Source organism: Quercus suber, unplaced genomic scaffold (assembly GCF_002906115.3).
Source record: "Quercus suber isolate HL8 unplaced genomic scaffold, Cork oak 2.0 scaffold_202, whole genome shotgun sequence".
In the NCBI taxonomy this organism is placed as follows: domain Eukaryota; kingdom Viridiplantae; phylum Streptophyta; class Magnoliopsida; order Fagales; family Fagaceae; genus Quercus; species Quercus suber.
Genome location: NW_027069660.1, coordinates 958,338 through 975,080, shown reverse-complemented (window position 1 = coordinate 975,080; position 16,743 = coordinate 958,338). Strand labels below are relative to the sequence as shown.

Sequence of the window (16,743 nt, the reverse complement as noted above, 5' to 3'; positions counted from 1 at the left end):
TTTATGGGAGGAAGTTTTACACACATATACACTTAGATTAGGTTAGAGTAGAAATTCTATCTTGTAAAAAAAAAAAAAAAAAAAAAGTGCTACATCCACACCATTTACTAATAATCACTCATTACATTAATTTGTAAAATTTTGTAAAAAAATTTGTATTTCTAGCATTACTCTTAATCAAGGGCATTATCTCCCTCATATATATATATATATATATTGGAAAGAAATCTTTTATTACCAAAAAGAAACAAAAACAACTCAGCCTAGGCAGCTTGCACCAAGATGAGATTAGCAAAATTAGGTGGGCTGAACCCCTTATCAAAAGAGCCCAAAAAAAAAAAGAACTATCTAGGGACCACTTAGCTAGAGTATGAGCAAACTAGGCTAAACCCTAATTAAAACAGCCTCAAAAAGAACTATCAAGGGGCACTTAGCTAGAGAATGAGCAGCATGATTAGCTTCTCTATACACCCAGCTGAAGGAAATCCCATCAAAATCATACAAAATAAGCTTGACAGTATCAACAAACTTAACAAGTCTCCAGGTTATTTTCTCTGAACTAGCACTGATAATGGCGTCTATGCAAGCTTTGGAGTCCGCTTTCAATAATAACACAAGTGGCTGGAAGGTTGGGCAGCAGCTATAATTATACAAAAAGCAAATAAATCAAGGCCATCTCCCATATAATTTATATATATAATTATAATAAATATAAATAAAAAGACTTTCAGCACTATCATGTATGCCCTTGAGTGGTATATAATTTTTATTATTTTATTTTTTAATCCTTGGCCTAAAATACTTTTGTATATTAAAAATAGCCCACTCTGTCTCACGCTTTCCTCGTGGTCCGGATCAATCTTGTTAATTTGCTAAAGTCACTACTAGAAAATTCAAAATTGTCATACAAGTTTACAACCATCGTTTCTCAAAAAAAAAAAAAAAAAGGTTTACAACCATCAATTAACTCCCCCACAACTTAAAATCCTGTCCAATTGTCTTAAAATGAGATCAATAAAATAACCAAACAATTATATAGTCAATGTACTTTTAAATGTTGATAAAGTGTTAAGAAGCTTGGACAGAAGAGTAAAAGTGAAGCAGTGGTGAAGAAAGAAGGCAAGACTCGTGTAAGGAAGACTAAAGTGCAAAAGAAGAAAATGAGTCTAAACGACAGAAGTATTGGTATTTTACTGAGAAAACTACTTGTAGCATTAAAAGGGTAAGTGAAGCATGTGAGATGCACATGAGAGAGTTGGGTGTTGGACAGGTGGCTAATTATTATTAGAGGAGCGTAATTTGGAAAGTTGTTATAGGTAGTTAGTTATTTTCCCGCTGTTTTGCCTTCTGTTAGAGTAGTAATCCATAGTATAAATGTAAAGTAGTGCATTGTAATTCTTTCAGTTCTTGTAGTCACAGTAATTGAGCAATAAGAATTTTCTCTCTTACTCAGAAAATTCTCTCTGTTTCTCTCTGTTTCTTGTAGTTTCTTTGATATTTTTTGCTTGATTAATTTGAATTCTCTGTTTAGCTTCTGATCTTTAACATAAAATAATAAATTTTATCCTAAAAATATGGTATATTTATCCTAAAAATATTAATGTTATGTTTGGAATAATGGATATGGAAAGAGAGGCGAGGAAAGTCGACTAAATAGTAGTCGAATCTATATCTATATATTACAAAAAACTGAAGCGTGGCATTTATTGTTGCTGAAATCCTGTTGCGCCACCTCATCGCCACGTCATTCGCCACATAATTATTATTTATTATTTATTACTTTTTTTAAAACAAAGAAAAGGCAAAAATGCAAAACTGACCCTCTAACTTTCACATTTTTTCATTTCAATCCTCTAACTTTTAGTTTTGTCAATTCAGTCCTCTAACTTTCAATTTTTGTCAATTCAGTACTCCGTTAAACTTCAATTACCTGCTGCCGTTAGACCCACTGAAACGACGCCTGTACACACAATTTTCGTAAAAGATAAATCACACGATCACGAAATAGTGTAACAAATAATCAATTTGTATTTGATTTGTATATATGTGAGTACAATCCTCTGTATGAATCTTTACAATGAAAGAGTACAATAAATTCCTCTGATTCGATCTCCAAGAAACGTTACGATCCGAAGGGGCTATGAAGCTTGATCTTGAATCGTGCTTTGATGTCTCCAAGTTGAATAAATAATTGAAGGTGCTTGATTTGATGCGAGGGCCGTTGGCTTGATCTCGAACTAGATTAAAGGAGAATCCCCACTTTGGTTTGAAGAAGTAGGAATGGGCCTTGATGAACAATGAAATTCTCGTGAACTTTAGAGATGACTCTCTATTTTGGCAGAGTGTCAGTAGTGTTCTCTCAAAGTGTTCTCCCTTTCCTCAAATGAGAAGCCTCTATTTATAGGCAACTCAATAATATTTAATTTTGAATTTTCTCTCAGCATTTATTGAGAGCTAAATATGGATTTAATTTAGTCTCCAATTTAATAAGAACTTTCCATATAGGTTTTTTTTTCTCTGACATTGCCATATGGCTTTCTTATTTGATGTTGCCACATGGCTTGATTTCATTTGCTGATCGTCCGCCTCACCAATTGGAAATTGATTTGATCACAAATATTTTATCATAAACAATCGGACGACTGTGAATACATCATAAAATTTTAATGTCTACAAATGCCCCCACTTCAAGATTCGGCTTTGCTCCCAATTGTCGTGCAAGGAAGACGAGGCTTGAAGTATTTTATTAATCTCAATTTGGGACTAAGTTCACGGAAAGCAAGACCTTAATCCACGTACATGAAATGAAGGATTTAGACCGTTGACAGTTCATCCATGTATAAAAACGATTTCAACTTGTCTTTTTTCGTTTTTTTTTTTTTTTTTTTTTTTTTTTTTTTTGAGTTATTTTTTTTTCAGCCGTAGCAGGCATTCTTCCTCTCTTTATCATTCTTTCTTGTGCTCCATTCTTTCTTGTGCTTGTCTTTGTATTTTTCTTATTATTATTTTGTGTTGAACAACTGGATTTACTCTGTGCAGGTCATCAATTGCTCTTTTTTGGACTACTTCCATTGCACTGTTCGTTAAAGCTCAAAGCAAATTGTGGCGTCATATTCTCCTCCTCTTGGTGCCCAACGAACTCGAGCATTGGCGGCTTCATCATTGATCAACCTTCTTGAGTCGGCGCTGAGTCCAAAGCTTTGTTCTGTCCTTCGTCTAAGCATCCAACGGATCGCACTTACTGCTCTCGTTCCGCGACCATAGGTGCGTAGCTTTGTTCGCGTGTCCGTCGTCTCCACTTCACAGCTGTTGGCGCCGGAGCATTGGCGGCTTCATCATTGATCAACCCTCTTGAGTCGGCACTGAGTTCAGAGCTTGGTTCTGTCCTTCGTCTAGGCATCCAACGGATCGCACTTACTGCTCTCGTTCCGCGACCATAGGTGCGTAGCTTTGTTCGCGTGTCCGTCGTCTCCACTTTGCAGCCGTTGGCGCCGGAGCATTGAGAGAGCCACATATCGGATTCAAGCACCCATTGTTATCGTTTGAAGGCAGCTGTTGGCGCCGGAGCATTGAGAGAGCCACATCTCTGCTTCATCTCTAAAGTACGCTTCTCTTCTTTCAGCGTCTTGCAAATTCGAGCATCTGCGGTTTCATCCTAGACTTTGTGCTGCTGCCTTCCTCTTAGACTTTGTGCTGCTGCCTACATCTTCACGTGACAACCAAGGTGCACACTAAATACACGCCTAAAGCTTCAATGCCCCCATGCGGACACATGGTTTCCTTATAGCCTTGAATTGCAATGCCATGCCTAATAACCAATAAGCTGAAACATGGTTTTCCAAGTTTGGATAATGGACATGCAAGCTTCTACGTGTCCTTCTCTTCACATGCATGTTAATGCAAGCCTCTACGTGTCCATCATATGGTTATTTCAACACCTACACATGGTGTTTGCATGTTAATGTCAAATGAGTTTAAGTCTGAATGCCACATGCCCCTTCTTTCTCATAAGCCGTGCTTCTTTTCTTTTTTCTTTTTTTTTTCTTTTTTTTTTCTTTTTTTTTTTTTGGTTATTATTATTATTTATTTTATTTATTTATTTTATAAATTTATTAATAAAGAGAATTTATTGGTTCAGGCTTGCCAATCCTTTGCTCGATTTTGTGACTCTTCTACGTTTGCTCAAGTCGTGACCTCTACGAGCTTCGTCTCCTCCAAGTGGCTGCCATCAAGTGCACTTCATCATGGTCATCTTTTACGACTCATCAAGGACTCTTAATGATCAATCTGTCACTCTCTTGCGCTCTACGAACGAACCCCGGAGAAAGGCGTCGTCTTGAAAGTCCATCCACTTGGTAGCAGTGTCCCTTCATCCTCGTCTACTACCATTCCTCGTCCTCCAAGTCTATCTATCCCAGCATCTGATGCAGAATAGTGATATTTGCTCCCAATCATTGAGTCCTCTGGAATGAATGATGAATCTCCCTTCCTAGAGGAAGTGTGCTTGCTTGTCCTCAAAGTGCTCAAGGAGATGACAGTCTTTGGCTGGGCTGGGGCACTTATGAGCTTCGTCATAGGAGCTTTTCCCTCGACTTCTTGTGATGTGAGGAGTCTCATTGCCTTAGCTTTGTTTCGAGTCATGGGACCTGTGGAAGTACTGCTGCTTGTTGATCCCCCAACGCTTTTGGTAGCATTCTTGGAAATCTGAGACTTCTTCGAGGCCATTGAACTAGATGGATTGGAGACTCGAAGATTTCTAGGATGGAGAAAGAGATGAGAGGCAGAGATGTCCCACTGGGCGTGCCAGAAATTTGTACACACAATTTTCGTAAAAGATAAATCACACGATCACGAAATAGTGTAACAAATAATCAATTTGTATTTGACTTGTATATATGTGAGTACAATCCTCTGTATGAATCTTTACAATGAAAGAGTACAATAAATTCCTCTGATTCGATCTCCAAGAAACGTTACGATCCGAAGGGGCTATGAAGCTTAATCTTGAATCGTGCTTTGATGTCTCCAAGTTGAATGAATGGTTGAAGGTGTTTGATTTGATGCGAGGGCCGTTGGCTTGATCTCGAACTAGATTAAAGGAAAATCCCCACTTTGATTTGAAGAAGTAGGAATAGGTCTTGATGAACAATGGAATTCTCGTGAACTTTAGAGATGACTCTCTATTTTGGCAGAGTGTCGGTAGTATTTTCTCTCTAAGTGTTCTCCCTTTCCTCAAATGAGAAGCCTCTATTTATAGGCAACTCAATAATATTTAATTTTGAATTTTCTCTCAGCATTTATTGAGAGCTAAATGTGGATTTAATTTAGTCTCCCATTTAATAAGAACTTTCCATATAGGTTTTTTTCTTCTGACATTGCCATATGGCTTTCTTATTTGATGTTGTCACATGGCTTGATTTCATTTGCTGATCGTCCGCCTCACCAATTGGAAATTGATTTGATCACAAATATTTTATCATGAACAATCGGACGACTGTGAATACATCATAAAATTTTAATGTCTACAGTCTCATCACACGTGCGAAGCGCGTGTGATGAGGCTAGTATAAGTATAATCACCCTTTTGCCTATTAACAGTAGTCTTTATCTTAGAAATTTCATTATTTTTGGTTAATGATTAATGTAGTTCTAATCTTGTACACAAATGCAATACAGAGACTATGATGCTGAAAGCGAGAGACGGCAGGGCGTGGAGAACTTCTACCATACCAATCACATTCACCAGACTTATGACTTTGTATGCAACTTACCCTTGCATTACATTTACTTCATGCCCATGTCACAACTTTCTGAGGAATTGAAATTTGTATAAACAGTGTGTTTATAAGTAATCATGTAACTACAGGTTAAGAAGATGAGAGAACAGTATGGAAAATTGGACAGGGTGGAAATGAGCATATGGGAATGTTGTGAACTTCTTAATGAAGTTGTTGACGAGAGTGACCCAGACTTGGACGAGCCCCAAATTGAGCATTTGTTGCAAACCGCTGAAGCCATTAGAAGGGACTATCCTGATGAAGATTGGCTACACCTCACTGGCCTTATCCATGGCATTTATCCTGCTACGATTAGACATTTTGGTTTATGTTACATATATAGCTTAGGACCACATATGATACATCGTTATTTATCCTCAAAATAAATAAATAATTAAATATTCAAATCACAAAAAAGAGAAAAAAAAAAGAGAAAAAAAAGAAAAAAAAAGAAGAAAAAGCTAGAAATAAATATTATCGTGGTAGGTGCAGTGCAGTTTTTGGTAAGCAACTATAATACCCTTGGTAAAAATGTATTCTTTTTTCATGAAGTAAGACAGACTTATTAATGACCAGGACTGACTTGAAATTTATTCATCTACTTAAGCTAAGAGTTAGGAATGCCTTTGGCTTGGGGTTCTTGGGCAACTTTCATATTTAATAGATAACCATTGTTGTTTAGATTTCACACTATGAATGGTGGAAATGAATATATGTTGCCAACTCTATTGAGCATCCATAGCTGCCTTAAGAATTCTGGAACTAAGGCTTGGTTGTTATTCCTGTTATTTAGAGTGAATAATAGGAGCTATCATCTAATCTGGTTCCTGCTAGTGTTCTAGATCTTGGAAAGGTGCTTCTTCTTCCTAGCTTTGGGGAACTTCCACAATGGGCTGTTGTTGGTGAGTATTGTGTTTGACTATAGCAATTTATGATACTAAGAAAATAGAATACCATACCAATTTGCCTATCTTAGTTACACAATCTCAAATTCGTTATGCAGGGGACACATTCCCAGTTGGTTGCGCTTATGATGAATCAGTTGTCCATCACAAGGTAGCTTTTTCCACAAATTTTACCCTTCAAGAGATACATGGTTACAAAGCATTTGACTAAAAATTTATGAAACATTCTAGTCTTTGGTGGATCAAAGTTCAAACATCTGACCTAATGTTACATTCTGACCACAGTATTTCAAGGAAAATGCAGAGTACTACAATCCTGCTTACAATACTAAATATGGAGTTTACTCTGAGGGATGTGGACTCAACAATGTAATGATGTCATGGGGACACGATGACTACATGTATTTGGTACATCTTTGAACTCTAAAAAACTAGTTTAAATTATATTATATAAATGAAATTCAATGTATTATTCATAAACTAGAATGAAAGAATCTGCAACTTTGGTATGTCATTGTCAGGTGGCCAAGGAAAATAAGACCACTCTACCTTCAGCAGGTCTTTTCATCATCAGATACCACTCATTCTATGGTAAGTAGGAAATATAGACAAATGCTATAAGTATAAGCTCCCCATTTACATGAAATATGCCCTATTTTCTTATTAAATGATCTAATGGAATATTTGATATTGCAGCCTTACATAGATCAGAGGCATATAAGCACTTAATGAATGAGGAGGATGTTGAGAATCTGAAATGGCTTCAGATATTCAAGTAAGACTATATTTGGATGATGAATGGCTGTCACTTTCTCCTTAAATTATAAGTACTAAATGTCAATTTCTTTTTTCTTGTTCTTTTAATGTAGCAAATATGACCTTTATAGCAAGAGCAAAGTTCGAATTGATGTTGAGAAGGTCAAGCCATACTATATCTCTTTGACTGAAAAGGTGAGTACCATTTGAAGATTACAAGTTTCTCTATCACCTCAATTACTGGTTTCTTATTTTTTCTGTGTGTTAACTTGTTACAGTACTTCCCTGCGAAGCTAAAATGGTGAAAAGTTGAGAGCTATGAAGTTTGATGAGTCGATGCATGAGAGTGATTAGCTTCTAGCTAGCGATTGAAGAAGAGATCATCTTACTTTTCGAGATGATGTATATTTCCTATGTTTGGTAATTAATATGTTGTATTAATAAAAGGCAATAGTTGTGCTCTGTGCAGTTCTACTTTTTTTGCCTTATAATAATCTTTTTTTGATAATATAGTGCAGATCTACTTTTATTGCCCTTTAATAATCTCTGTTAACAATATTGCATTAATAAATGTGCATAAAAATTTTCTTGTCTGGACCAAAGATGTCTGGGATATTGATGTGAAATGTATTCCCATGTTTAAGCTATACAACAAGCTAAAAGCTCTTAAAGGGGCTTTAAAGGAGAAAAATAAAAAGAATTTCTTTGATCATCTTTCTCAAAAGATGATGAATGCTAAGATGGTTTCCCAAGGGAAGGGGCTTTAAACGTTTGTTGCATGTATTTCGTTTGTTGCATATTTGACATTGTTGCTGAGACACCGGAATAGAAAGAGAACAGGGAAGTTATTTAGATTTGAAGCCATGTGGCTGCGTGATCCTCGTTGTCCAGAGGTGGTGAGTGAGGCCTGGGAACGTGGACTTTCATTTTCTTCGGGTTCTCCAATCCATAACTGCTTGCACTCTTGTAGGGAGGCTTTGGAACGGTGGAATAAGGTGGAGTTTGGCCATGTGGGGCGTCGTATTTCGGCTTTGCAAACCAATCTACAACAGTTGGAGCAACAACCCGAGCTTCATGGTGAGGAAATTCGAAGTATAAGGAAAGAGTTGGGTTCATGGCTAGATACTGAAGAGGTTATGCAGCAGCAACGTTCTAGGAATATGTACTTGGTGGCTGGTGACCGGAATACTTGATTTTTTCATGTTAAAGCTTTTAATAGAAATCAGAAATTTTTTATTGAGGGCATGGAGGATAATGTGGGTACTTGGCGGGACACTCCTGAAGCAATTGAGAGTATTGTCATAAATTATTTTTCGGCGCTATTCACCACTTCTAATCCATCTGATATTGGGAGAGTAGTTGATACAGTGCAAGCTGTGGTTTCTGATCCTATGAACAGTTTACTTGGTAGGGACTTTCAGGCAATGGAGGTGCAACAAGCTCTTAATCAGATGCGTCCTACAACGGCCCCCGGCCCTGATGGTATGCCCCCTCTCTTTTATCAAAAATTCTGGTCTCTTTCTGGTGATTGTGTCACACAGGCAGTTTTGGATTTTTTGAATCATGGGGTAACTCCACCGAATTTTAATGACACCTATATTGTACTTATCCCTAATGTTAAGAATCCTCGTAAAATTTCTGAATATAGGCCTATAAGTCTTTGTAATGTTATTTATAAAGTTGCTTCAAAGACTGTAGCTAATAGGCTTAAAACTGTTTTGTCTAGCATTGTTAGTGAAAACCAAAGTGCTTTCACTAAGGGTCGATTCATAACTGATAACATTCTTGTAGCATATGAGACCATGCACCATATCAGCCAGAAAAGAACTGGGAAAGTTGGGGAGATGGCACTGAAACTTGATATGAGTAAGGCGTATGATAGGGTAGAGTGGGCTTGTTTGAAGGGTATTATGGAGAAACTTGGCATTCATAGGAGAATGGTAGAGATTATAATGAGATATGTCAGCACAGTTACTTATTCTGTTCAGATTAATGGACAACCTAAAGGGCGTATTATCCCTTCTAGGGGTCTACGTCAAAGGGACCCTCTTTCTCCTTATTTATTTTTACTTTGTGCTGAGGGCTTATTTGGTTTACTTAGACAACAAGTGGAGAGAGGCAGTATAAAAGGAGTAGCTGTTTGCCATGGTGCTCCTCGTATTTCTCACTTATTTTTTGCTGATGATAGCCTGGTTTTTTGCTGTGCTACCTTGGAGGAGTGTGATGTGCTGTAAGAGGTTTTTTCAGTTTATGAATCAGTGTCTGAGCAACAACTGAATAGGAGTAAAACTTCCCTGTTTTTTAGCAGAAATACTTTAAGACTGATTCAGGAGGAGATACAAAGGAGGTTTGGGGTTCTAGTGAACCGGCAGCATGAAAAATACTTGGGGTTACCTTCTCTGGTGGAACGATCCAAGAGGAATACCTTCAATGATCTTAAGGAGAAGTTGGGGAATAAATTATCTGGCTGGAAGGAGAAGTTTCTATCCAATTCAGGCAAAGAAATCTTGATAAAGTCAGTGGCCCAAGCTATTCCGGCCTATACCATGAGCTGTTTTAAGCTTCTTGATGGTCTATGTGATGAACTCGCTAGCATGGTGAGGCAATTTTGGTGGGGGCAGCAGGAAAACCATAATAAATTGGCATGGCTAAGCTGGGATAAGATGTGTTCACCAAAAGAGGAAGGAGGTATGGGCTTTTGAGATTTGAAGTCTTTTAACATTGCTTTGCTGGCTAAACAAGGGTGGAGGCTTCAGAATTGTCCAAACTCATTATTTCACCAAGTGTACAAAGCTAAGTATTTTCCGAATTGTGATTTTTTGAATGCGGCGTTGGGGAGGCATCCATCTTATTCTTGGCGTAGTATTATGGAAGCTCAAAAGGTTGTTAAATTAGGATGTCACTAGCAGATTGGTAATGGAGGCTCGGTAAGCCTATGGAGAGATAAGTGGCTAGCCTCCTCGCCATCACATAAGCCTGCTACTGTCCCTCATTTTTTTCCTGAGGATGCCTTAGTTTCTGATCTCATTTATTCAGAGACAGCAACTTGGAAGTCAGACATAATCCATAAGGTCTTTCTTCCTTTTGATGCCGAAGCTATTCTTTCTATTCCTCTTAGTCCGTCGCTGCCTGCTGATAGGTTGATTTGGGCTTACACTCCATCAGGTCGGTTTACTGTGAGTAGCGCTTACCGTGTAGCTCGCCAAGCGCGGAGTGATACTCATCAGGGAGAGAGCTCGACCTCATAGCCTGTGGTGTCCTTTTGGCGATGTATCTGGAAGTTGCCGCTGCCCAACAAGATCAAAGCTTTTGCATGGCTTGCTTATAGGAATATCTTGCCCACGAAATCCAATATGTTTTCTCGAAAAGTAACCCAGGATGATGTTTGTGAGGAGTGTGGGATTGCTGTGGAATCCACGGCTCATGTGCTTTGGTTTTGTGCTAAAGCAAAGGAGGTGTGGACAGCTGCGAATATCGATCTCGGTCCAGACATGGGAGAAGTTAGGGAGTTCATCGATCTGGTTTGGTATGCTCGAAATGTGAAACAGTGGTCTATTCAGGAGTTGGCTCGCTTCTTCTCTGTGGCTTGGGGCATTTGGTCCAATAGAAATGAGATTCGGGTAGGGGGGCCTCGCAAATCGGCTTCTGGTATTGCTGGCTAGTCGTTGGACTATTTGGAGGAATTTCAAGTGGCAAACCATCGTATTAAGATCAATACTCCAGAGGTAGATGTTGGTTGGGTTCTTCCTCAGCTACCGTGGCTCAAAGTCAATGTTGATGGTGCAAACTTTGAGAGACAACGAGCTGCAGGTGTTGGTGTCATTATCAGGGACCATCTCGGGTTGGTGCGTGCTGCATTGAGCATGAAGATCCATGCTCCCTTGGGTTCTCTAGAGATTGAAGCCAAGGTGATGGAGGAAGGAATAAGGTTTGCTTGGGATCAAGGTTTCCGTTCAGCCATTTTTGAAGGCGACTCAATGGTGGTTCATAACTCTCTCACTGGATCAATCAATTCTCTTGCTAGTATCTGCAATCTGATTTCTGGGTCTTTAATGTTAGCTACTCGGTTTAGAGATTGCTCTTTTTCTATTGTGCCAAGGTGTGGTAATAAAGTAGCACATGGGTTAGCCCAGCCTGCTAACTCCTTATCCGAGTCTGTCATGTGGTTAGACACTTGCCCTCCTTTTGTGGAGCATTTAGTGACCTCTAATGTAATGTTTTCTTCTTCTTAATACAATTGTCGTAGTTCACATAAAAAAAAAAAAGTAAATCTTTTTAAGCCTTTAAGTGTACTAAACCACAATCTTCATCCTTCCAAAAAAGGTTGTTAAGATTATGGAACAAAAGATCAGGGGGGGGTTTTTGTGGAATGGATTTGACCATTTAGCATTTGGGGCAAATTAAATGGGATCTAATATGAAAACCAAAATATAAGGGTGGTTTAAGAGAAGATTATGAAAACATAACAGATATGGAATCTACAACAAAGTCAGCATCAGCAGATTTGGAAGGTATTGATATGGAAGCTACTGCAGAATCTGCTCCAACAGATTTGGAAAGCTTTTGAATCAACTCCATCATAATTCTCTGCATCACATCTTCCACAATTCTAGCCTCTGACAATGGAATATAACAACTACTGTGTATTAAATTCTCACTAATTTAGCATATATTTCACTCACTGATTCAGCATGTAATTCACCTATATATGTAAATACAAAATCTCTCTCTAACTCATCTTGAGATAAAGTTTCTCAATTTGTCTTTATGGTACTAGAGCTAAAGGTGAGATAGAGAGATTTTTTTTTTCTTTGCTTTGTTCACAGCTATAATATGTCTTCCACCTCAAACTCCTCTTTGTCTTCAACCCAATCTGAAGAAAACCCTTATCATGTGACACAGAATGTCACTAATTTTGTGTCACTCAAACTTTCATCCACTAACTTTCGTCTTTGGAAGACACAGATGTTAAACATCCTTGAAAGCTATGATCTTTCATCACAGGTGAGGCAAAGCTACCACCGCAATTTGTTACTATTGAGGAATCCAACTCACAGTCAGAGAGTCTCAATCCCAGCTTTATAAAATGGCGAAAGATTGATCGCCTAGTAAAGGGATGGCTAATAGCCACCCTCTTAAAAGAAGTACTTGGCATTGTAGTAGGTCCCGATACTACTATTGAGGTCTGGAATGCATTAGTCCATACCTTTGCCCGTGTCTCTTCAGATCAAAGCCTTGCACTCAAGCAGTGGCTCACCTCTATGAATCGAGGTACAAACACCTTGGTAAAATATCCACGTAGATTTAAGGCTGTTTGTGATGACCTTGCTACCATAGGAAAACTTGTACCAGACCATAAGAAGTCATAGTGGCTCCTTAATGGTCTTGGCAAAGGTTACGAGATGTTCACCACCACGATGCTTTGACCACCAATCCTACCTTATACAGAGATTGTTACTTTATTGGAGAGTCACTCCGAGAGGCATCAGCTGGACACAACCTACACCTCAGATGGCCTTCTATGGCCAACGTGCAAACAAAAACAAGAAAAACAATTGAGGAGGGGGGGGGGGGGGNTGTTCTATTTGAAGGTTTTTCTTGTTATGGGTTGTTGACTATTGTGATCTCTTTGGGTTGATTTTATGAAATTTTGATGATGACTATTTTCAGATTCTATGTTACAATTATTTTTTTAGATTGTAGTTCAAAATTTTTTTTAGCTTTTCCTTTTTGCTTGAAAGTAGAACAAATAATCCACCAAAATTTAGTTTTATTGGGATAAAAATTTTTTGAGGGTATTCCTAATTTTTTTTGAGGGTGTTCCTAATTATATTTTAAGAGTATATAAATAAAAAAATTTAAAATTATAATATATAATTTTTTTTTTTCAGGTCAGGGTGTTCCCAGGAACACCCTGGCCTGAACGTGGCGTCGCCACTGTTTTGCTTGAAATCAACCCAAAGAGATCACAATAGTCAACAACCCATAACAAGAAAAACCTTCAAATAGAACAAAATTTCGGTCTAAACAAAAAAAAATACATAATATAATCATACCACAAATCTAAAATAACAAAACAAAAATCACAAATTCCCAATTTTACCCATTTAAATTTCTCTCCCTCAATTTCACTCTCTCAACCCTTATTCTTCCTCCAACAACTGTCATTTTTTACCTGAATCCTTTATGCTTCTTCAGTTCTTCTTGCCTGGACTGTTATACTGTTATGGTTGATGTTGACTGCTGTTTTAACAACAAAAATCCTCCTCTATTTTTTTCGTCTCCTTTGGCTTAGATTTCTACCAGTTTGCTGAAATCCTCCTCTGTTATTTTCCTTCTTCTACTTCGATATCTCCACCAGCCCACTGTCTCTTTGTTTTCTCAAGAGTTTTTTTACTTTCCTATATTTACTTTTAAGCTTTTGGTCAAAAATGTCAGACACACATGTGGTATTTACTTTCTTCTACACGTGGGATTCACTTCTCCACATCTTTCTTTTTCCTATCTTTTATCTATTTTGTTTTTCAGATTAATGAGTTGTGATAGGAATCAAAATATATCTGGTGCAATATATTATTAAGTTTGATGATTTATTTGAGACGTTTATTTTGTTGAAATTTAAAATTTTTTTGTTAAAAGTATTGTAGATAAAAGTAAAAATTAGTTGAAATAGTACAGTAGAATTTATAAATAGTACTAAAAAGTGCAGGAGGACCCATAAATAGTAGCAAAAATAAGCTAAATAGTGACATAAGCTGGTAAAATTAAGTCATGCCAAACACACACTACATATATGAATTTATGGCTTAAAAATAGATTATATGAATTTACATTTTTTAAAAGCTCTTAAAAAAAAAAAGGTGGGGCTCTAATTTATAAACAAATTAAATATAATATATATAGAGTGATAACTCTAAAAGGTACATTAGGATTGATTGGTACTCAAATATGTCAATTTTTTTCTTCTTAACTAAACTTAAATGATCTTAGTATGAAATTGACCCTTTTGCTTCGGGCCCCCTTAAGTTCAAATCCTGGGTCTGTCCCTGTCAGGAACACCCTGAGAAACATTCCTAGAGTCGCCACTGCAAGCAAACATTGAATCTGGTAAAAATTCTCTACAACTCAATGATGTGCTATTAGTTCCTAATATAAAGAAAGATTTTATATCTGTAAGTAAACTTACATCTGACCTTCCACTTAAATTTGAATTTGATGCAAATGGTTTTGTGATCAACGATAGGTTAACCAACAGAATAGTTGCAAGGGGAACTAAGAAGGATGGGTTGTATGCACTTGCTGGAGAGTCAAAGGATGGTTTCAATACTACAATATTCTTTTCTTCTCGATTCAGACGTGTTGACAATGAATGTTGGCATCAACACTTGGGTCATTCTCATCAAAGGGTTGTAGATCATCTTCTTGTCAAGAAATTTATCTCTCTTGATCTTAAAAATAAGTTCTCTACCATATGTACTAGTTGTCAAATGGGAAAGTCATGTAGACTTCCTTTCTTATCTGTTGAACATGAATTAAAAACCCCATTCCATAAGATTCATTGTGATCTATGGGGACTAGCCCCAGGAAGGTCTTGAGAACAATTTCAATTTTATGCAATTTTCATTGATGACTATACACATTTCACTTGGTTCTATCCTATATGCAAGAAATCTAAAATAACTAATTGCTTTGATCATTTTCATAAGTATATAAGTTGTCATTTCAATGCCAATATTCATATTTTCCAAAGTGACGAGGGAGGAGAATTTGCAAGTGGAGAGTTTAGTAGAAAATTAGCTACTCTTGGTATTCATCATCAATTTGCTTGTCCAAAAACACCTGAGCAAAATGGTATTGCTGAACATAAGCATCAAAACATCACAGAATTAGGCCTCACAATGATGTTCCATGCACACTTACCACCTAGGTTTTGGAGTGAGTGTTTTTCCACTGTAGTATACTTGATCGACCGTCTACCTTCAGCAACACTTGGTATGGACTCTCCTTTCTCAAAGCTTTATGGAAAAAAACCTGACTATTCATCACTTCGTGTGTTAGGTTGTAAATGCTTCCTGAAAGCTCGAAAATGTGTCGAAAACACACGAGCAGTTTAGACCCCCAAATTAAAGTTACAGCTTGGTTGATTTTACACTAACTTAATGCTAAGTGCGGAATAGTGTAAACACAAGCGTATAAGCAATACAACTACTCTATTCCATATTTAAAGCAACACAACAGTAAAAATGAAATGAACAAGAGTAGGGAAGAGAGATGCAAACACAAATAACACCGAGATGTGTTATCGAAAAGGAAATCAAAGAACTCGAGGAAAAACCTCTACGCCGCCCTCCAAGCGGAAATCGATCCACTAGATAATTAGTTGGGATACATGAGTTAGCAAAAGACCCTCCAAGCCTAATCTACCCGATGTACCTAAGCCCTCCAAGCTCCTACTCCAATAAGGCTTCTCGGAACCGTGTTTTGTCTTAGTTCTCCGGATCCTGCAACAAGCTCCATGTTGCATCTGCCATCATTGACTTCTTCCAATGCTTCCCAGTAGCACCAAAACGTCACTTGATACTCTCAAAGGGTGTGGTAAGTGTTTGGACTATCAACCTCTCAATGGTATGGAAATGGAGAGGTAGGAGATGAGGAAATTTCCAAAACAAATGTGTAGAGGATTGTGGGTATAACAATCTCTAACTCTCGAGGTGTTTAGCTAGGGTTTTCTCTCAGAGGCTCTTATCTCAATTGTGGGTAATATGGGTATTTATAATGTGGGTACAGAAAGTGTGATTCTGACTTGACAGGTTGGCAGAACAGAATGACTCGCGGGTGTTTCGTGGGAAGACCTTACCTGCGAGATACTCGCGAGACACAGCTGTCTCCATCTGGCTTGATGCTTCTCATTCCAGCATGTGCAGGGCACATGAGTCACTTCGCGGGAAGCTAATTCGCGAGACGCCCGTGAGAAGTCTTCAGTCTTCAAATGCTTGAGTCTTCACACTCTCTCTCTCTAACACACAACCCTTACAATAAAATCCCACAATAAATACAGGGTACAACAGATTGAATATAATTACAATCAAATTTGACACAGAATATAAGCCAACAAAACAAATGGTTGTAAATAATAACTTTACACTTCCCATATCTTGGAGATTATAGGACCAACAAACTAGAACCCAAGTCTCTCCCTTTTGTATTCATTGGATATAACACCAAGCACAAAGGATACAAATGCTTTTATTCACCCACTGGCCGAATTTACATATATTGCCATGTTGTGTTTGATGAGAAGATCT

General features: G+C 37.7%; 2 protein-coding genes across 2 annotated transcripts; both read left to right on the top strand.

Moving 5' to 3' along the window:
* The first annotated feature begins 5,576 nt into the window (after positions 1-5,576).
* On the top strand, positions 5,577-7,913 carry LOC112037933 (inositol oxygenase 1). Its single transcript, XM_024070749.2, has 9 exons — positions 5,577-5,758; positions 5,867-6,071; positions 6,620-6,679; positions 6,781-6,833; positions 6,968-7,090; positions 7,204-7,273; positions 7,379-7,457; positions 7,552-7,633; positions 7,717-7,913. Exons 1-9 carry the CDS (start codon positions 5,666-5,668, stop codon positions 7,741-7,743), a joined length of 792 nt encoding a protein of 263 aa, XP_023926517.2. The 5' UTR covers positions 5,577-5,665; the 3' UTR covers positions 7,744-7,913.
* Positions 7,914-8,682: 769 nt separating this feature from the next.
* On the top strand, positions 8,683-12,807 carry LOC136070010 (uncharacterized). Its single transcript, XM_065779232.1, has 7 exons — positions 8,683-9,595; positions 9,698-10,126; positions 10,475-10,614; positions 10,720-11,058; positions 11,101-11,649; positions 11,874-11,949; positions 12,443-12,807. The coding sequence occupies exons 1-7, from the start codon at positions 8,683-8,685 to the stop codon at positions 12,805-12,807; spliced, it is 2,811 nt and encodes a 936-aa protein (XP_065635304.1).
* The last annotated feature ends 3,936 nt before the right edge of the window (positions 12,808-16,743 follow it).

Coding starts and splice junctions, on each gene's coding strand:
- LOC136070010 (XM_065779232.1), top strand. CDS start 8,683: ATGGAGGATAATGTGGGTACTTGGCGGGACACTCCTGAAGCAATTGAG. Junction 10,127..10,474: donor TTCACCAAAAGAGGAAGGAG/GTATGGGCTTTT, acceptor TCATTTATTCAG/AGACAGCAACTTGGAAGTCA. Junction 11,950..12,442: donor AGCATCAGCAGATTTGGAAG/GTATTGATATGG, acceptor CTTTCATCACAG/GTGAGGCAAAGCTACCACCG.
- LOC112037933 (XM_024070749.2), top strand. CDS start 5,666: ATGCAATACAGAGACTATGATGCTGAAAGCGAGAGACGGCAGGGCGTG. Junction 5,759..5,866: donor TTCACCAGACTTATGACTTT/GTATGCAACTTA, acceptor ATGTAACTACAG/GTTAAGAAGATGAGAGAACA. Junction 6,834..6,967: donor AATCAGTTGTCCATCACAAG/GTAGCTTTTTCC, acceptor TTCTGACCACAG/TATTTCAAGGAAAATGCAGA.